Here is a 21,043-nt window from a genome sequence, read left to right on the forward strand (position 1 = left end):
AAGCATACGGACACTTGCACACCCTTATTTCTGAGCCAGTGAAACCTGAGTGGAGAGTACATGCTGCTGCGGCCCAACGTAAGCAACCACAGCTCACAACTTCAGTGCATTTTTCCAAGCAGATTGAGTTCCCCAACACAATGCTCAAAGGGAATGATGCAACTGTGTTCGCCGTGTTCAAGCCATTTATTTTTGTATTTTGTATTTTTTTTTTCTTCTTAAATCATTGCAAGCTAAGAAATTATATTATTCAAATGTGTCTGTCAATCCAACCTGGTGTGGGGGAGAGATTTTGGGTTGAGCAAAATGAACCACTGCTATTACTAAGGAACTGTAAAGACAAACACTTCAATGCACCTCAACTCATCTGCGGGCAACTCGCAGTTTGGTCTCAGTTTCGGACCCTCTCACTGATGTTGTGGACAACCTCAAGTCGTAAATGTTCCCCATTGGTGTGTGTTTCCCACCATTTCAAGTGACGTGCAATATAAGCCACAGACTCTACCGTCCAAGCACCCCCCCCAAGACCTCTCACAGAAAGAGAGGAGACTGTAAAGAATGATTGAACTGTAAAAACGCTATCTGCCCTTCGTCCCCCCTAAAACTGCCACTACTCCCCTTCAGCTCCCCCCAAGAGTGTGTGAGCTCAGGAGAGCAGCAAGCTGATCTTCAACCACCTTCTGTCCAAGATACCAGGAGGTACACACAAAGCACTTCTTCAGCCAGCCTACTCTCCACACTTATGCCAGTTACTGGTTTTAGGGGAGATGGAGGTGTGTGTGTGAGTGTGAGAGAGTGAGAGAGTGAGTGTTCCCGTGTGTGTGAGAGAGAGTGAGTGTTCGTGTGTGTGTGTGTGTGTGTGTGTGTGTGTGTGTGTGAGAGTGAGTGTTCTCGTGTGTGTGTGTGTGTGAGAGAGTGAGTGTTCTCGTGTGTGTGTGTGTGACAGAGTGAGTGTTCTCGTGTGTGTGTGAGAGAGTGAGTGTTCCCGTGTGTGTGAGAGAGAGTGAGTGTTCTTGTGTGTGTGTGTGTGTGTGAGAGTGAGTGTTCTCGTGTGTGTGTGAGTGTGAGAGAGTGAGAGAGTGAGTGTTCCCGTGTGTGTGAGAGAGAGTGAGTGTTCTTGTGTGTGTGTGTGTGTGTGTGAGAGTGAGTGTTCTCGTGTGTGTGTGTGTGTGTGTGACAGAGTGAGTGTTCCCGTGTGTGTGAGAGAGAGTGAGTGTTCTTGTGTGTGTGTGTGAGAGAAAGTGAGTGTTCTTGTGTGTGTGTGAGAGAGTGAGTGTTCTCGTGTGTGTGTGTGTGTGTGTGTGAGAGAGTGAGTGTTCTCGTGTGTGTGTGTGTGACAGAGTGAGTGTTCTCGTGTGTGTGTGAGAGAGTGAGTGTTCCCGTGTGTGAGAGAGAGTGAGTGTTCTTGTGTGTGTGTGTGTGTGTGTGTGTGTGTGTGTGAGAGAGTGAGTGTTCTCGTGTGTGTGTGTGTGTGACAGAGTGAGTGTTCTTGTGTGTGTGTGTGTGACAGAGTGAGTGTTCTCGTGTGTGTGAGAGAGAGTGAGTGTTCTCGTGTGTGTGTGTGAGAGAGTGAGTGTTCTCGTGTGTGTGTTTGTGTGTGAGAGAGTGAGTGTTCTCGTGTGTGTGTGTGTGTGAGAGTGTGTGAGTGTTCTCGTGTGTGTGTGTGTGACAGAGTGAGTGTTCTCGTGTGTGTGTGTGTGTGTGTGTGTGTGAGAGAGAGAGAGTGTGAGTGTTCTCCTGTGTGTGTGAGAGAGTGAGTGTTCTCGTGTGTGTGTGAGTGTGAGAGAGAGTGTGAGTGTTCTCGTGTGTGTGTGTGAGTGTGAGAGAGAGTGTGAGTGTTCTCCTGTGTGTGTGAGAGAGTGAGTGTTCTCTTGTGTGAGTGTGAGAGAGAGTGTGAGTGTTCTCCTGTGTGTGTGAGAGAGTGAGTGTTCTCTTGTGTGTGTGTGTGAGTGTGAGAGAGAGTGTGAGTGTTCTCCTGTGTGTGTGAGAGAGTGAGTGTTCTCGTGTGTGTGTGTGAGCGCTTGGGGAGAAGGCATCAAACCAAAATGAGAGGAGTCCGTTTTCCTTTTTACCCCAGAAGACCAGATGACCTTTTTTGTTTTCTTTTTGCCCAATTTTTGCATTGGTAGAAAAGTTTGAAGCAAATCTTTGTGAATAGGTGGTCTATCATAGCACTTAGCAAGAGCGTCGCAGCTCGTTATTCCCTTAATGCCAACAGATAGAAGAAAGGAGAAGCAACACTGGCAAATAAAAAACCTGAAAAAAACAAAGACAAAAAAGAAATCTGCTTAGTGGCTTCTCTATATGCTTATTTTTTAACTTGACGTGGATGTGAAGATATATTTTTTTTTTTTGTTTCCAATCCTGCTTCCCTCAAGTCGGTGGGACCAGGAAGGATGTCAAACATGGTAGCAAAGTGAAGGCAAAAACAAAGAAAGAACTAACTCAACTAATGGTGGGTGCAGCAGGGAAAGACCCCAAAGCACTCACCCTCCTTATCAAAGTAAATATCACTGTTACATTGCATACTTTGAAATCTTTAGCCTTGGTGTCTGGAAACACTCGACCTGTTCATGTTCTACTGGATCCAGCGGGGAGGATCGCCATCTTCTTTGTCCTTTTCGTTGTTGTTGTTGTCTTCTTTCTATTGGAGGCCCTGCCAACCTGTGTGATAGTGTGGCCACTGAGTGCCTGCCTGCTGCAGAGTGCAGTGCTCTGCAGCAGCCCTCGCCCCACCCTACCCCTTCGCTCGCTGCCTCCCTGCGGATACCTACAGAATGGCTTCCCTCCTCTTCCTCCCCTGGCCTCCAGGCCATGAGCAGCTCTTTCAGAACTGGCCCACCTGTAATACATTTACTACTACTGCTGCGCCAGAGTCTGTCCTCAGCAACCTCCAACTCCACTATCTCTTTGTCTCTCTCCTGCAAGGATCACTTTAGCCAGAGATGGAGGCGTTTGATGTGTTGTTTTTCTTGGTTTCACTTATGGAATTGCCAGTGTGCATTTTTATTTGATTGTTGTCATGAAGTTTGCTGATATTGTTGCTGTTATCATTGATGATATAGATAATGATTGTTTTCATGGCTTTTTTAAATAATGGTCTTTATGCAGTGTTCAGCTTCTCTCCTGCCCCTCCCACTGACTCCGAGGCACAAGCAGTGTGTAGTGAAGAGGTGCAGCAAGGCCATACGAAACACTGCAGATCTCAGTCGAATGGGTTAGTGGGGGAGTTCTTTACGTGGGTTTCTTGGAGCCAGACAGGGGGTTTAAATAGTCAATTAAAATTTGGTGGGAAAGGTTGTGTAGTCACAGGTTCTCCAGGATAGTGAGCCAACTTCTTCTGTCCATCCTGGGGCGCCGCCACTCTGTTGTCTCATAACACACACATCCTAGTGTTGATGGGCCTCACTCACTCACACTGGTGCTTTATGTTTAACTCTGGGAGCACTCAGTTACACTTAGAACCACCTCAACTGATAACAGCCTTCCATTTCTATGCAAAGACGAGGAGGAGGTGTTGATTCACAGCCATCTAGAAAATCACAGTCCCCCCAACACCATTCTGCCACTCTTCACTTATCTCTCAACCTTTACTACCAGGCAGCTTCCCTTGAAACCCCCTCCCCCTCTTGATAAAATGTAAGGGACACTGAAAGAGTCTCTTCAAGGGTTTAGTCTCCCACTGTGTGGACAGAGCTACTAGACGACACTAAATGACCTGCTGGAGGCGCTCGTGGTTGGCAAACAGTCACTTCTTCAGTCTTGTGCCAACTGATCTGCAAATATCTGCTTCCACCTTGCCATATGCTAATTTATCTTAAGCAGGATAAGACTTCAGCGGCATAAACCACAAGCTCCAGCTGTAGGAGGCTTGAGGAGTAGAAGGGCAGGACAGATGAATGGTGCTGGTCTTTCACCAACAGTGGACTGGAAATATAGTGGCCAACCAAGCTGTGGCAAGAAGGAGGGGCGGTGGTCCCTGAATGTGTCTGTGCACTGTTTATGGGTCACATCGGGTACATCTCTTTAAAAACCAAAAACATCTTTTTCTTTATCATCAAGGTTTTTCGCAAAAACTAGAAAATACAACATAAAAACAAAGTCTGTTTCAGCTGTGCACTCCCGAGGCTGAAGCGCCTGTGTTCCGTTTCCCTGCAAGCTGCCGCCTTCTCACCCCGTCTGGTCTCGTTCTCCGGGCCACATGTGGGAAAGCTGTATCCAGGTGGTTCATTTTGGACCTCCAACCTGAAGGTCGTGCCAGCGTATGTAAGACCGGTCATTTCTGCTCATCTGGCTTTGGGGGCAGGGACCCAACATATCAGCAGAAATAGGGACGAACCTCAAGTTAGGTACCAAGTCTTAAAAAACTTTCGGGATTTGCCCTCTTCCAGAGTCGCTTTAGACTCATTCAACAAAACAATCACTATTGCTTGTGTCGTCTGTTTCTTTCTTTCTTTGTTGCATTAACTCCACACTGGACTTGAATCAAGCAACTGGCATCGGAAGTCGAATAGAGTGGGAGGATGGGTTACTGGGATGGAGGTCAAGTCTCAGATGTGCCCTGGATTTGTTTAGGCACAGCACCAGCACTGAGAGCCCCGCCCCCTCCCACTTATCTACCTGTCTAGTGTTGGAAATCAGATGCTCTCCCTTTTTGAAAGTCACACAGACTCAAAGGCAACTGGAGCTAAAGCAAATATTTGCTTCTCAATCATGGATCAGACGAGGGTCTGGGGCCCCAAAAAGAGTTGAATAAGCAAATCACTCTTTTAAAAATACAAAAACAAAGGCCTGGGTTGAATATGCACATGCTAGTTCATATATATATATATATATATATATATATATATATATATATATATATATATATATATATATATACAACCAAGATTACATAATGGGTGTATGTGTGTATATGGCTAGATCTCTTTGTTTTCCACTTGGCCTAAGCCCCACAACCCCGCCCTGGCTTTGGCCCTTACCCTGTGTATCCTCCTCAACATTATTTTTCCCAGAAGACAAGATCATAAACATATCAGAGTAATACAAAATAATGAAAACAAATACTTGAATCAAAAGAAGCGCCAATAATGTAATGTGAACACTTTTGTAGTGATTTTTTGTCTCATTCATAAACGTCAGAGATTTTTGATAGCATCGGTTCAGAGTGAATTAAATTTGAAAAACGAGTGTTGTTGAAAACAAAGATCGATATAAAGACAAATTTACATCTGTTGTATTTGAGTGTTTGCACAAGGCTGCTTGTACTGTATGTTGTATGAATGAATGTTTAGTGTATGAGGTGAAAATATGTACGAGAGCTCGTCATTACAGCGGAGGAAATTCCGCCTTGTGGTTCTTTTCAATTCAGTATACTTTTGTTGTTTTTGTTTTATTTTATTTTTGCTTGTCGAAAATATATTCTGATGTTAATTGTTACTAGCCTCTAGCGTTGCACTGAGTGTCGGCCTCACCCCTCATCCAGCTAAACGAACAACATGATACAAGTACTGAGGGGAGACGGGGACAGTTCATGTGTAAATGTTTACTCAAGGACTAAAATAAGTGTTTTTAAAAATGTAATGTGTATCTACCTTAGTGGCTTTCATTGTGGAATAATCCAAGAAAGTATGGATCATAATTGAGTATTGCACCATTTTTCGGACTATAAACCTGAGAAAAAAGAAAAAAAAGAAATCACATGTATAAAATGTTTTTTTTTTTTTTAATTCAGCATAGAAAAAGTATTTCGCAGACCTGTGGCCATAGATTTAGGGAGAAGGACTTCAGCTCTCCTGAATCTGAGCAACGGAGAGATTGAAGGACAAGACATCAGACTGAGCCTTGGCTTCTAGGGCTCACTTCAGAGGTGCCTACCTTTTTGGTTTGTTAGCTTTCATTCTGTTTTCACTGATGTTCAACTCACTCATGTTGTCATTTGTTTTCCTGCAAGGCCACTGACAGTTTACAAACACTTTGTTTATTTCTGGAGTTCAAAAAAAAATCAGCAACACAAAGGAATTAAACCATGGGAATGTTGGAAAAAAGGACATGCTTCCATTTAAAAAAAAATAAAAAAAATAAAAGTACAACACAACACTTCAAAGAATGAATATTTCTTGTGCTACTTTCAGAACTCTGGGATTGAACAGTGTTGTCGTGTTCTGTTTAACCTTCTTTGTTCTGTGTTAATGTTGATTTCATTGACTATCTGAAGCCTGTATGTTTTATGTTGATTATATATATTTTACCTTTTTATATAAAAAAAGAAAAGAAAAAAATACATAATTGCTCACTATCTTGCACACACACGAAAAAGTGGATCTTGTCTCAGGAAGGCCAGGGTTCCAGAGTACCAACTCCATGCCATTTTAATGTACATTTTTATGAGTAAAACAAAATGTATGATTTAAAAGAAACAATTCTAAGCACTGAAAGTTATGGATTTCAGAAGAAGAGAAAATACCTTTTGTTTCTAAATCCGTAGCAGTTACATAATAACCAAATAATGGACTTTAAATGAAAATGGAGTGCTTTATATATAAATCTATATATTAAAATTGCTTTACATTTAAAAACAAAAAGGTCAATGATTTTGATTGTTAAAAAAAAAGAAAGACAGTGAATAACATGCAAAATGCTGTATGTTTGAATCTTTATTGTGTTTTCTTAATGAGGTCCCATCCTGACTGAATCAGGAACATTGTGCATTACTCGTTCTCTCTCATTCTCCCACAGCGGGTATTATTAATAGAGAAATCAGACTTTTGTGGAACATTTTTCACATTTTGGAGGATGTTTGTAAAACATGAGCTGGTTGTAAAGGATCATGAAACTATGCACAAGTGTTGGGGGGGGGGTATGGGGGGTTATGGCCTACTTCTAAGTGGCTGATCTATTGCCGGGGTTTTTGGGATCCAATGTGTTTTTATTTTATTTTGAAGGGGGTGGAGAGGGAGGTAATACATGTATAGCCCTCTGCCTCCAGCTTCCTTCCCTCGATTCAGATTCAGACCTAGCGCTACATCGCCATGCTGTGTATTTCTAAAACCAATGAGCATCTCACTCTTTAGCACTGTGGGATTCTAGCCTGTCACCCTGAAGGTTTTTTTTTCTCAGTTATGTTTTTTTTTTAGGGGGGTGGGGGTGGGTGATGTGGGATTAGGGCTGCTTTTTGCTCTCTCTTTTTTTTTTTTTTTTTTAATAAGTAAAAATGTTTGTACTGAGATTTAATGAAAAGTCAGTGGCTTGTAATGTTTTATTTTTTTCTCTCTGTATATCTCTTTTTCCTCATAGAATGTGATTGTTAAATGACATGCACCGAAACAAACGTTTTCATGAACTATGGAGCTTCTTTCAAATATTAATAAAATAGCATTTTTTCTTGGCTGTTAAAAATGTTTGTTTGTTCCACGAAACCAATATATTTGTGCATGTCCTGGATGAGTCTCCTCACGCTCATGTGTTGTGTTTCTGCAGTAGAGCTGGTGTCATTTCCTGTAAATGTTTGCTGCACGTCAGGCTCTGAGGGCGAGCTGTCTGGGACAGGCGTAGTATTTGTCCTGTGGTTGTCGGATGTTGGGGTTAGCGTACACCGGGAAGTTGACTTCCTCCAGGTGTGAGGGGGCCTTAGGGTTATTTTGGGGGGTTCCCATACTTTGCTGCTTCCTGGTCATCTCCTCATAGATAGGAACTGGAGGTTGCTGTCTGTGATGATGCCTCGCCTTCACCTACAACACATAACTTCACTGTGACCTCACAAAACACATTTGGCAAATAATGAAATGATGACATGTTGGACAGATGGAATGTAAACTGCAACATGACTAGCTAGCGATGATTCTAGTTGACTATTATTTATTTATTTATGCTCCGTACAGATTATCAAGAAGTCTCAACACTTTATTTATATATACTATTTATATGTTTATACTCAAGGCCTCATTGTACTGTATGTATTTGTTACGTTTACCTTTTGTGTTAATTTTTTTTTTGTAAATATATTTTATTGATTTTCGCAATTTTTATCCCACCAGGGAAGAGGATTTTACACATGTAGGACAGTTATATATTGAAATTTGAAACCTCATTCCCGACCCTATTCACACCACCCCCCCCCCCAACCCACCCATTGTGGCCAACCAAGCTGTGGCAAGAAGTTACAGGCTATGGAATTTATACCTTTAGGTAAATTCAGGTACATACAGGTGATGGACATAATATCAAAATAATTGCATTACTCGATCCTCAAATAATAAAGTGAGAAAAATAAAATGGTTAATAGCTAAGGAAAACAAGAAAAATATTTTTTTTAAGTAGTCAGATTGAGTATTGTTAGAGATTACTGCCGGCTGGGGAAGAGGAATAAAGTAATCTGATTCAGGCAATGAATTCCTCAGAGAAGCCACATTTTTGGAGGACAGCACATAAGTATTTCCACTCGACCCGGTCAAAGGCTTTCTCTGCATCAAGAGAAACCACTACCTCTGGGCATGTTAAAGGGGCCGAATGGACAACATTGAATAGTTTTCGTGAATTTGAATGGGAGTGCTGGCCTTGGATAAATCCTGTTTGGTCAGGTGAGACAATATCTGGGATCACGCTCTCCAGGCGTTTAGCTAAGACTTTAGACAGCACTTTAAAATCCACATTAAGTAGGGAGATAGGGCGATAAGATAAGCAGAATACCTTTGTCTTTATCCTTCTTAGCCAGTAGGGATATAGAGGCCTGTCTCAGAGTTATAGGAAGAATGCCTAAGGAGAGGGTTGCTTTAAGAGTTGGTTCCAGCTGATGGGAGAACTTTTTATAAAATTCTGTCGTAAACCCGTCGGGGCCTGGTGACTTGTTGTTCTGCATAGATTTTATGGCCATTATGATTTCAGCAACGGAGATATCTGCACCTAGATTGGTGTTTTGTTCCTCTGATACGGTAGGGATAGTCAAATTATCAAAGAGGGCACATGAGGGGCCAAGGTCAGTGTTAAGTTCTGAGGTGTAAAGGTTAGAATAGAAATGTAAAAAGGCTTTATTTATGTCATTATGATCCATCAACGTTTCTCCTGTGTCTGATTGAATCTTTATGATATTGCGGGTGGTAGCCATTTGGCAGGCTTGCATAGCCAGTAGTCTACTAGATTTATCTCCAAATTTATACACATTACATCTGGATTTTTAGATGAGACGTGTTGCCTCGTCAGTAGATAGGAGATTAAATTCAGTTTGGAGTCTTAACCGTTCCTTCTAAAGACCTGCAGTCGGGGAATGAGCATATTTAGAGTCCACATCCAGGATCTGTAGAGAAACTTTGGTCAGTTTGTAGTTTTTCCGTTTCTTGATAGTAGAGGAATAAGCTATGATATGCCCGCGGAGGTATGCTTTAAGATTTTCCCATAATGTAGCTTGCATCTCTCTGGGGAGGAGTTAGTCTCTAGAAACAATTGTATTTGGGCTGAGATGAATTCCACAACATTTTCATCTGAGAGTAAGAGAGGCTTGAGCCTCCAGACTCTGTTTGGAGGGGGGCGGTTTGGGAGGTCTAAATCAAATAGAATGGCACTGTGATCCGATATAACAATACTATTATACGAGCCTACTCCACCATTCGCTAAACCGGAACTACTTGTGTTAATTTTGACTGTTTTAATATATTATAATCTATAAAATATCAGGAAATTGTGAACACAATGTTTTCACAGTTTCCCAGAGTTAAAGGTGATGTCTTGAAAACACCCCAAAAATAAAAGATTAATTTTACAATCATTAGGAAGACGGTAAGATTACCATTAAGTTTTTACATTGGAGAAGCTGGAACCAGAGAATGTTTTGCATCTTTTCTTAAAATATTACGTAATTGATGAATACATTGTTGTAGATTAGCTTTCTGGTGATCTTATTGCATGTTGAATAGAGTAATGCCATTTGAGATTACGTTGATGTTGGGGCTTTCTTCTTTCAGATGAGAAAAGAAACTATTACATTGAACTAAGGAAAACCACAATACATTTGTAACCCTCTTGTAACTAACTGTCTGTGTTCCAGTTCAACCTTTCTTTTGGTTTAGAAAACAACAGTTTTTATCCTCCAATTCTGCAGCTGATCTGCATGACTTAATGATCATTTTGAAATTAAAAAGTGGAAAACCAAAATGAGTGGAAGGAAAAAGTATGTAACAATTCACTGTAAATATGTTTTGCGGCCAGGTCTGGTCCGCCGCTGGTGATTTAAAAAACCCTGTTCTGAGTAGGATTAAATGTATAGTAAGATACACAGGACACAAAAAAAAGTCAAGCCTCGTTGAGGCCCAGTCAGCAAAATAGAACACCATAGTATATTATATCAATTCTGGAATGTTTTTGTTTTTTTAACACTACAGCTACTAGGATGGTTTGACATTAATGGTCATTTTTGAAGCTGTAGTTTGTTACAGTTGCTGTTTTCGGTTATTTCATATTGATTTGGAGAATCTTTCCCTTTGCCACTAGGCATAATGTCAGATTTTGTGAGTCATGCACCAACAATCCCAGCAGTATTTATCATTTACATAAATTGCCTTGAAAACTAGCTCCCTCAAACAGGTGTCTGTCAGGCCTCTATTGAAGCTGACACAGTAATTGCTATTGAACTCAATATGACTCACTTGTGTAACTGTCATTTTTTACAGCTGTTGAAAAGCCTGAAAGCCTAGTGCATCATATAGAAATACTAAATTATAGGACACGAGGAGGCATACTGTTATTCAAACACAGGTGTATTGTTGCATCCCATCATAAAAAACATCAGGAATTACCAATGCAGTTAAAAATGTAAACACTTACACATTTCTCTATGGCCAGCCAGCTGAGTGTGAGTAGAAGAAGCCCCGCTACTGTAAAGATGGTCAGGAGCAAAGAAGGGTAACTGGGAGAACACTGGCATGACCTCCCTGCACCACAAACACACACCAATACACATTTCAAGCTGCATAGAGGTACTTGGGTTTAACTTCAGCACAGTGTATTGTGAACCACATACCTGTCCCTTCAACCAACAAGAAAACCTTTGGAGCACTGAGGAAGAACCGGTCAGAGCTGTTCTCCACTCTGTAGCTCAGCTCCCACATGTAGAGTCCTGTGTCACTGCGCTGTAAAAGGTTCATGGTCACATTGACCTGCAGCGAGTCCAGACCTCCACAGAGCTGCAGACGCCCCCTGTGTCCCGTGTTGACCCTCAGCCCGCTGCCCTTGGCCATGGACAGCAGGGTCGTCTGGCTCTGGGCACTGCGATGGTACAGGTGGAGGCCTATCAGAGTGCTGTGCTCCTGCTGAGGGGAACAGGAGAGCTCCAGTGACTGGCTCTCTGTCAGCTGCCTAAAGATCAACTCTGAATACGCTGGAGGAGAAAGAAATAGTTTCTAGTTAAAATTCTAGCAAACATACACAGTTAATGAGGGCCTTTAGTCATGCTAGCAGAATAGCTTTGGATGGCAATGTTGGTCAGTAAACCACTTTGGTCCAGACTGAAATATCTCAATATCTCACTTTTTCCTCTGGCGCATGGGGAGAACATGCCGTCTCCACACAGAAAGGCCCTCATTTATCAGGCAAACATGCTCAACATTATGCCTGATAAACGTCTGGTCATTGTTAGCATGTCAACATTAGCATTTAGCGAGCTTGAAGCCTCACGGAGCAGTGAGCATGGCTGTAACCAAAGCCCCACGGCTGTGGTCGGATAGGTCTCCCATAAAGAAAAACAAATGACATTGAATTAGACGGGAGAAGAAAGTTAGTTTTTGTCATTAAAAAGTAAAAATGTTCTTACCTTCAAAGAGCTGAATGAAAATGAGAATGCATGCCAAGCTCATCTTCATGGCTTTTTCAGTTATAAACACACATAAGACCTACCAAAGCTCAGTCATGTTGTACTCCTCCCATTTCCTTCTGTCTATTGTAAGAGTTTGTGAACTCACTGTATTTATTGTTCTTCACCTCGAAGCAGGAAGAAGACTTCAGTGTAAGAACTGCTGTTGAAATACTGCCGTTGGTCATGTATGACAGCAAGATTGTCAAAGTGAATTTTAAATACTTTCTTTTTGGTTGTTAAGCATCAGACTTTAAAGCCATCAGCAACTGAATGTACCCTTTATGTATAAAGGGAGTGCTTCCAAAATGTAATAAAAAGTCTCAGTATAGTATGCTATAATAATGTAATACAAATGTAATAGTATGCCATTAAATGTGACTACTATGCCCTTTTGTGACATACAGGACTATAGCATGTTAATGACTTTTTATGACGTATTATATTATTCAAGATGCTATACTAAGACATTTTATTTTGACGATCCTATTCTGTTAATAATACTTTACTATGCCTTTTTTTGACATACTATACTATGTTGTTTCTATGATATTTTTTACATGCTATTACTTTTATTCAATTTTTTTAAACTTACTATACAAAGACTTTTATGACATACTATATTATAATTTTGTTGACATACTATGTTGTACTATACTGTCTTGTCTGGTCTCGAGAACAAGTAACGGGATACAAAATAGGAGGCTGCTGAAACTATGCAATCATTTGAAAAATGCTTACAAACATAAATCAAACCGAAAAGGCAGCACTGAATGAAGACAAACCAATAAAGAATAAAGTAACTGGGCTGGTATGAATAAGGACTGATTAATGGGGAAGTGGGAACAGGTAAGCAGGAGCACAGGCGACCACAAGGGTAACGGAAAAAAAGTTAAATTAAAGCTGCGAGCAGCAATGAACGGGTCTTCGCTCACCCGCGCCGGTTGGGGCCACCGGCGGGACGCCGAGAACGCGGGGCCGCCGGTCGTACGTTTTACCGTCTGTCGCGTAACCCCGATATTCTTTCACCAGTAGGCGGCGCGTCAACTGCGAGTGAAAATAAGCTTGTCGATATCCTCAGGCCGCGACTTGTAAGAAGCATGACGAGTTTGGGGCAGATTCGAGCAAGTCTAGTTGAGCCAGTAAGTGGCGCTCTGACTGACTGAAATTAGACTTGTTGATATCCTCAGGCCGTGACTTGTAACAAGCATGACGAGTTTGGGGCAGATTCGAGCAAGTCTAATTGAGCCAGTAAGTGGCGCAATGAGAATGTGAACATATAGATGCAACATGTGTCTCTACGTGAAGTGTAGACCATGTTGTGTACATTTCATGTGAAATCTGAAACATTTTAGGCTTATTTGTTTTGGCCAGTAGTGGCGCGTTGAGAATGTGAACAGATACATGCATCACGTGTCTCTACGTGAAGTGTAGACCATCCATCCATACATCCATTTTCAATACCACTTATCCTCATTAGGGTCGCGGGGGCGCTGGAGCCTATCCCAGCTGACATAGGGCGAAGGCAGGGGACACCCTGGACAGGCCGCCAGTCCATTGAGGAAGTGTAGACCACGTAATGTAAATTAAAGGTAAAAAAAATTGCCCTGGCCTGGATTTGAACAGGAGACTCCTGCACTCAAATCATGTGTTCTATCTCACTGCACCACTAGTTTGCTGAAACATTTTGATCGGAACTCATATAGCTAGAAAATATTAGTGTCTAAAACTTAAGTTAAGGCATGCCATGTGCACTTAGTAAAAATGTTTCAAAATGATTAGTCCCAATAGTGTTGACGCTATGAGCATTGAAAAACAAGACACGCCCCTAAGATGTTCATTGGGCCACAGATCCTTACCACAATGAGATATAAAAAACGGTTGACATATTCTAGGTTTTGTTGATTTGGACCAAGCATGTAGTTAGAAAGTCAATTAGGTGTTTTTCACAAAATTCAAAATCTAAGTAGGCGGACCTTAGGGGTATAAGAGGCTTTTTTGTAGAGCAGGTGTAAGTGAACATGTGTGAAAAATTTCAAGTCAATCGGATATTCTGGGTGAGGGGCTTCGCAGGTCAAAATTTTAGGGGGCGCTAGAGAGCAACTATAAATTGCAAAAATTTAACTCCTTGATCATACGTCTATTTTCACCAAGTCTGACAAGCGTGCCAAACTTGGTTAGTTTTAAAAATGTCTACGTGCCCCAGAAATGCTCCCAATGTAGACAAAGCAATCTCAATAGGGTCCTCTCGGACTGACTTAGTCAGTCGCTCGGACCCTAATTAATGAGGGCGGGGCAGACAATCACAAAAAAAACGGGAAAACAAACAAAGGCTGAAAGTAAAACAAGACAAGACACATGATAAGTTAACTTCAAAATAAAAGCAGGAAACACTTAACCTGAAAGAAACATATTAACACAGTCAGAACATAAAATTACTATACTACACGCTATACTATGGTGTTTTTATAATTTATTTGACATAAAATACCATGACTTTTCTCAACATATTGCTTTTTTAATAATATTTGGGCATTTTATTCTTTTTTTTTTTCATGAGGTTTTTCAATATAGTATAATATGATTTCTTTTGGACATAGTACTTTTTTGACATACTATCTATTTTTTTGCATAATATAATAATAATATACAGAAGACTCTTGCACACTGTCTTCACTTTCTTTCAGAAAATGTAGTTACAGGCTGATTAGTGGATGATTAGACTCAGGTGTGCAATGCTGCTTTGATGACGCTGATTGTCTGAATATAAAGTAAGAAATGCTTCCCTACCCAGAATATTGTGCTGCTTACTGGGTCAGACAGGAGGACAGTTTGCAGTCTCAACCAGTTTGCTGTTCTTCCGTGCTATGAAGACCTTGTGTTTTTTGGTTCACCTCCTGGTTGGACTGTGTTTCAGGTCATATTTTGCTTTTCCTCCACAATATTACACTCAACATGCTTCAATTCAAAGTCCTCAGATCACAGGGAGCTCCCAAAACACTCTGCAAGAAAAGGCTCCAGGCGAGGAACAAGAGCAGGAGAATACGGTCAGAGTGACCTGCCATCCAGACTCATTGGAGATTATTATCAAAGCTGACATGTTTGGAGTTGGAGCTCCTGTTAATGGCATTGAATTACGCCTTGGAGTGGAGCACAATGACTACTGTAGAGCTACAACGTCTTCAAGAGATGAGTACAGAATCCTTGTTGGACTTGTGGACTGCGGCACCAAACAAAGGGTAATGATTCTTTTCTTTTTTTTCAATTAATATATTACACACTATACTAGTTTTAAATGCATCTACTCTCCGCAGATGACTGAAGACTCACTGGTCTACACAAACCTACTTGTATACTCGCCCGTGGCCTCTCCAGATGGGGTGGTTCGAATGGATGAGGCTGTAATTCCAATTGAGTGTCATTATGAAAGGTCTGTCTTTTAAAGCTCATCTCTTTAAAGCGCTCTAGACACTATCACTACTGTCTTTTAAATGCTTTTTCTGTTTCTTAGGAAGTATAGTTTGTCCAGTTCTTCACTCATACCCACCTGGATCCCCTTCATGTCTACACAAGCTGCAGTGGAACTTTGGAGTTTGACTTGAGAATTATGACGAGTAGGTTTCGTCCATTTCTCATGTTTGGACTTATTTACGGTCGCTATTTATAGGGTCCTCGTGACTACTTCGTCGTAAAGGAACCTATTGTTTTTCATGGAATTCTTTTCCTCTCCAAAGAAACTCCTTTTTGGGGCCTTTATCATATCCCAAAAGTTGTTAAATTTGACATGCATATCAGGACTGGTGAAAGATTTGATAATTTGGAGGTCTCGCATTTGGGTATGAATAGTTTTCTCTATAGCGCCCCCTTAAGGTAGGACGCCTGCCTTTTTTGCTCACAAGGACCGATTGACTTGAAATTTGGTACACATGTCCACTTGGACCTGCTCTACAAAAAAGTTCACGGTGGCCAAAAAATGCGTCTAATTAGATTTTCCGCCATTTTGAATTTGGCAAAACACGTTTTTTTTCATCTTCTACTAAACGCTGTAGTTACGAAAATGTCTGTGGCTCATTATTAGTTCAATGTCCATCCATCCATCCATCCATCCATTTTCAATACCGCTTATCCTCATTAGGGTCGCGGGGCGCTGGAGCCTATCCCAGCTGACATAGGGCGAAGGCAGTTCAATGTCATCAAAGTTTATTAAAAGCTTGACTCATAACTTCCAAATGACTTGGCCTATCCTCACCCAATTCATTGCATATATCCACATCGCATCCCTTAGCGTTCCCTAATTTTTTCAGAATATTTGAACATTAGGGGGCGCTGCAGTCAATCCCCATTTTTAGCCTTTTTTTCGCGTTTCTTTTCACATTTTTGGGCGTTGTAAAACAGTGAACTCCTCCTAGAGATTAAACCCGATTCATTCCTAAATCGGGCAGTGTGATCTAGGGGACCTTAGCAATGAAAAGTTATCAAAGGATTTAAAAAATATAAATCTGCGTAGGGCGCAACGGCAAAGAACACCATTTGCCATGAAAATTGAAGTTTTAAAAAAAGATTTTAAACTTTGCCAGACATTGTGTAATCTGCTCCATATGTCATGACATACTAACCCTGAAGACATCATATGATGATTTTGCATTCTAGTCATAGCACCACCTAGTGGCAACATTAATTTGTATGTTTTCTACTGTTATACCCTTCTCACAGATTAATCAGATCCCTCTCAAATGTGTCAGAATGACTTAAGACCTTGATAATGCTTCACTGTGAAAATTCTATGCATTCGTTGAAGGGCGGCGAGTTGGAGCCGAAGTTTGATCCTTCACCGTGACCGAATAAACCAGAAATGTTACTTAACTTAGCACACACATTTAAAGTCAAAGATGTAGTTACCTGATATGATTGTAATGCTTCAATATGGCTCGATAGCGCCCCCTACACATATTAATTTAAGCAGCCCCAGTGCTACGTTTCACCTACATTTATGAAACTTGGTAGGCATATGTAAACTGAAAAGAAAAGTCTCTTGGGAACATCTTCTAAACGGTACCGGAAGTCAGCCATTTTGAATTGTGTGTGTGTTGATTCTTTTGTCATTAATTCTTGTGTATTTCTTACACTATTTATCGGATCCACTTCAAATGTAGATATTCTCGGCCGCGTGAGCCGGCGTCCAGCCAGTATAACGGACGGCGTTGCGAGGAGGAACGAGGACTCATTGCGGCGTGCAGTCATTAATGTATTTTTGTTTTTGTGCAGATGACTGGCTTTATCAAAGAAGCTCTAATGTGTTTTACCTCGGCGAGCCCATCGGCATCGAAGCCTCAGTCAGCGTTGGACATCACCCGGGGCTCCGAGTGTTTGTGAGCAGCTGTGTGGCGACACTTTACCCAGATGTATCCTCTGAGCCAAGATACGTCTTTGTTGAAAATGGGTAAGCACTTAGAAGATTGCTGCATTGTCTGAAGCCTTGTATGGCTCCCAGAGAACACCGTGTGAATTCTCCTGAATTTCCTCAAGGGATGTCATGTTAGTCGGTGTCGGTTGGGTCTGAAGACTACAAATAGAAAAACTAATTTAGGTATTTACGGGAAGATTAGCCAGTACTGGAACAACAGACTAAATGCTCCCTTCTCTTCACAGGTGCTTGGTTGACTCTGAGCTTCCAGGTTCTAGGTCTCACTTCTTATCCAGGACACAGGATGACAAGCTCCACTTGACCATTGATGCCTTTAAATTTTATAATGAGGATAGAGGAGAAGTGAGGCTTTACTTTAACTGTCAAGTCATTATTACACAAGTAGATTGTTTCCCACATTTACTTTTTTTCCCCTCACAGCTGTACATCACATGTCACCTAAATGCTGTACTAGCGAATGATGCAGAGGCACCAAATAAGGCATGCAGTTTTGTAAATGGAAGGTAAGTGAGATCAGCCCGAAATGTCTATCATGGAAAAATGCAGAGTAAATGAGGGTGCATGTGAATATTTTAATTGCTTTTCAGATGGAGGTCAGCTGATGGTAATGACTATTTATGTGGCTATTGTCAAAGTCGTAAGCCCAGCAGCCCTGGCAAGTTTGGGCCTCGTGGGTTTGAGAAGCCAGATGAACCTGAACTGTTTTGGAGGAGTGGACAGAGAACCAATAAAGGTTTTTTTTAATTTTTTTTTTTTATAGAAACTTGTATGATGGGAACATGCAATGTCTGGCTTCACACATGGTTTTGAACTTTAAATTCTTTAGTGTGGGAAAAGGAGGAAAGAGTTGGTCCGATTGTCTTGCCAGCGAAGCAGAACAGTGGGCCCATACCTGTGGAGGAGCTTCTGCCTGGTCTGAATAAAATCAGGAGACCTTCACTGTTTGGCAGCCAGTGAATTGGAATAAATGACAAAGTTGGTGAGTAACTCAAAGTTGCATGATTTATTTGGGGCCCATATGTTGAAAATGTTCATGCACTTTGTGCTCTGCAAAGAACTCTTGATAGATTTCTGTTCTAGCTGAGAAGGGGCTGCTTCTTTATTCATAATCTACACCAGACGATGATGGTTAAGGCTTTAGATTTTAAACAGAATCCAGATGTGGAAAGATTAAATAATGCTTTACTTTTTTAAAAATGTTTTAATGGCACTGGCATGGCAATTGAAACCGACTCTAATTAGCAATGGTGTGAAGGTCTCTGCTCTTCTAGAAAAGGAGTCTCCTGAGGTCGACTTGGAAACAAAGGGAGCACCGCTGGATGAAAACAGCTTGTCAAATGTCTATGATGTCAGCGCAACTGTTCAGTTTACTGTGGATGTGACCAAAATGTAAACTGCAACAGAAAATGCCCTTTCAAATTACTCCAAAATATAATAAACTATTGCTTTTTAAATGTAATACTTGTCTGCTGTTGCATAGTTTTCCTGCAATGCACAAAGAAATCTGGACTGGATTTGCAACCATCAAAATACCCCTTTTTATTTCTAAAAGTTTAAAGTTGTCTTTGGCACCCATTGTTACCGTTTCCTCCTGGTCCAAAAGGTGAGTGGTGTTTACTAGCCACTAAAATGTGTGAACATTTTGGATGCCAGTGTCTGCAGTCAAAACAACTTCAACATGCCACAATCCAACTTCAGTCAAGGCACACTGAGATTTCAAAACTCTTTTCCTAGCTCTCTGGTTCTTTGAACTTTTCCCAGTTTCCACACCATGTCCATTAAGTCTGCTTTGAGTATACTTGATGCGCTTCCCAGTGTACAGGCAGCCATATACTATACCTACTTAGTTTGGGACACTTGTTCATTGCTGTTATGAAGGGTTAAAATATAGCAAGCGGAGCCCAAAACTGCAAATAAGTTTGGTTCAGTGCAGAACTGCTGAGATGTAAAGATGTGTATTCGGTCAGAATATTAAACCATATGAATAGTGAGACATTCTGGTTCATAGGTAGGGAAGTCCTGACCTGTGGTTTAGGTGAAACTATTTTACTCCTGTTTTATGAATACCAGATAAGTCAAAATGTGAATTTTCAGATGGGTATGACTACAGGGTCATACACCTTATTTATATATTTTTTTTAAAGCATTGGGGGAAACTACATCCAGAAAATTAGGAGTTTGTAAATAAAAACGTCTCTGAGTGCCAACAAGATAAAATTGGTCAAAAATATTCAGTGATTTATAAGGTATGGAATATTATATATATATATATATATATATATATATATATATACACACACACACACAAAAGGCTTCAGTGTAAACCATACATATTGACCTGTATATGGGTTCGGTGGCATTTCCAAGAAGGGCTTGTTGACCTGCTAATTCGCTTATACGGTATTAGGTAGGCCTCTGAGGTCGTTTCTAAAGTACGCTTTTTTCGCAGTAAATGTTTTCTTCCTTATCAATGCACTTCCTTCAAGTAAGCTGTTTTTAAGATAAAGGACAATTTGAAGAACAATGAATCTCTTGTAGGCAACCATTCAAACTCGATTGTTGTGGAAACTCTATGGTCACTGTACCGGTATGAGTCGCTGCACTTTAGATCATTACTAACATCAACTGTGAAACACAAAGCCCAAAGTACATATTATGTGATCTTTGACACTCATATTTACATAGTTCTCCACTTGCCTAGATGGCCTACCTACAACAGCATATTAGAGATAGCTGAAAATCAGTTAACAGCTTTTTATTGTGTGTGCCACCCAATATTTTCAGTGCACAGCTTCAATCTCTGATGTTAAAAACCACAACCAAGCCAGAAATATAGGTGTAATTATGGATTCAGAACTTAACCTGAACAGCCATATCAAGACAATTACAAAATCCGCCTATCATCTCCTGAAGAATATATCAAGGATTAGAGGACTTGTGTCTCAACAGGATTTGGAGAAACTTGTCCATGCATTTATCTTCAGTTGACTTTACTACTGTAACAGTGTGATCACAGGTCTCTGTAAAAAGTCAATCAGAAAGCTGCAGCTTGAGTCCTCACTAAGACCAGGAAAGTGGATCACATCACTTCAGTTCTGAGGTCTTTGCACTGGCTTCCTGTCCAACAAAGAATTGACTTCTGCTGGTATATAAAGCACTGAATGGTTTAGGGCATTTGTGATGTGCTGCTACCTTATGAACCAACCCGACCCCTCAGGTCGTCTGGGACTGGTCTACTTTCTGTTCCAAGAGTCAGAACTAAACATAGAGAAGCAGCGTTCAGTTTTTTTGCTCCACAGCTGCAGGTCTGCTGAGACCCTCAGCTCCTTTAAATCCAGATTGAAGACTTTTGTTTGCTGTTGCCTTTAATTGAACACGATTCAAGGATATCAATCAATTTCTGCATCTCACTACTGCATTTTATTCTTCTAACTGCATTGCAACTTTCATTCTATTTCTTGCTTTTTGACTGTTTTTAATGTTTAATTTCAATTCAATCAGTTTATTTTGTATAGCCCAATATCACAAATTTGCCTCAGAGGCCTTTACAATCTGTACACATACGACATCCCTGTCCCAGGACCTCACATCGGATCAGGAAAAACTCCCCAAAAATAACCTTTCACAGGGAAAAAAGGGAAGAAACCTTCAGGAGAGCAACAGAGGAGGATCCCTCTCCCCGGATGGACAGATGCAATAGATATCATGTGTACAGAATGAACACCATTACAGAGTTACATAAACACATTACATGAATATGACAATGTCTGAATGGACCT

General features: G+C 40.9%; 3 protein-coding genes across 5 annotated transcripts in view; 2 read left to right on the forward strand and 1 right to left on the reverse strand.

The window, feature by feature from the left end:
- Positions 1-862, forward strand: part of LOC117734771 (trinucleotide repeat-containing gene 6C protein-like) — a 37,639-nt gene extending 36,777 nt beyond the window's left edge. Inside the window, 1 exon segment of the mRNA XM_034539037.1 lies at positions 1-862. This exon segment is cut by the window's left edge and continues 958 nt beyond it. The gene's annotated coding sequence lies outside the window, so the exon portion shown is untranslated.
- Positions 863-7,184: 6,322 nt separating this feature from the next.
- Positions 7,185-11,996, reverse strand: LOC117734689. Of its 3 annotated transcripts, none has more exons than XM_034538929.1 (5): positions 11,949-11,996; positions 11,518-11,716; positions 11,012-11,368; positions 10,816-10,922; positions 7,185-7,730 (listed from the first exon to the last, which is right to left on the reverse strand). In XM_034538929.1, the coding sequence occupies exons 2-5, from the start codon at positions 11,570-11,572 to the stop codon at positions 7,518-7,520; spliced, it is 732 nt and encodes a 243-aa protein (XP_034394820.1). In that variant the 5' UTR covers positions 11,573-11,716; positions 11,949-11,996; the 3' UTR covers positions 7,185-7,517. The 3 variants fall into 3 exon arrangements, with proteins under 3 accessions (XP_034394820.1, XP_034394819.1, XP_034394821.1); XM_034538928.1 differs by having other exon boundaries at positions 11,801-11,994; XM_034538930.1 differs by lacking the exon at positions 11,518-11,716 and having other exon boundaries at positions 11,801-11,985.
- Positions 11,997-14,654: 2,658 nt separating this feature from the next.
- Positions 14,655-18,647, forward strand: LOC117735085 (zona pellucida sperm-binding protein 3-like). Its single transcript, XM_034539517.1, is given in 10 exon segments — positions 14,655-15,078; positions 15,154-15,269; positions 15,351-15,421; positions 15,424-15,453; positions 17,105-17,279; positions 17,489-17,606; positions 17,685-17,767; positions 17,852-17,997; positions 18,091-18,243; positions 18,520-18,647. Coding segments are annotated over 9 exon segments (1,242 nt in total). The 5' UTR covers positions 14,655-14,706; the 3' UTR covers positions 18,222-18,243; positions 18,520-18,647.
- Positions 18,648-21,043: the final 2,396 nt, after the last annotated feature.

The sequence above is a fragment of the Cyclopterus lumpus genome, chromosome 8 (assembly GCF_009769545.1).
Source record: "Cyclopterus lumpus isolate fCycLum1 chromosome 8, fCycLum1.pri, whole genome shotgun sequence".
Lineage (NCBI taxonomy): Eukaryota > Metazoa > Chordata > Actinopteri > Perciformes > Cyclopteridae > Cyclopterus > Cyclopterus lumpus.

What these genes read in the sequence shown, in the direction of transcription:
- LOC117734689 (XM_034538929.1), bottom strand. Translation starts at nt 11,572, where the DNA reads ATGAGGGCCTTTCTGTGTGGAGACGGCATGTTCTCCCCATGCGCCAGA. An exon ending in CCCATGCGCCAGAGGAAAAA is followed by an intron (nt 11,369 to 11,517) that starts GTGAGATATTGA and finishes TTTCTCCTCCAG; the next exon opens with CGTATTCAGAGTTGATCTTT. An exon ending in GGCTGGCCATAGAGAAATGT is followed by an intron (nt 7,731 to 10,815) that starts GTAAGTGTTTAC and finishes TATGTGTTGTAG; the next exon opens with GTGAAGGCGAGGCATCATCA.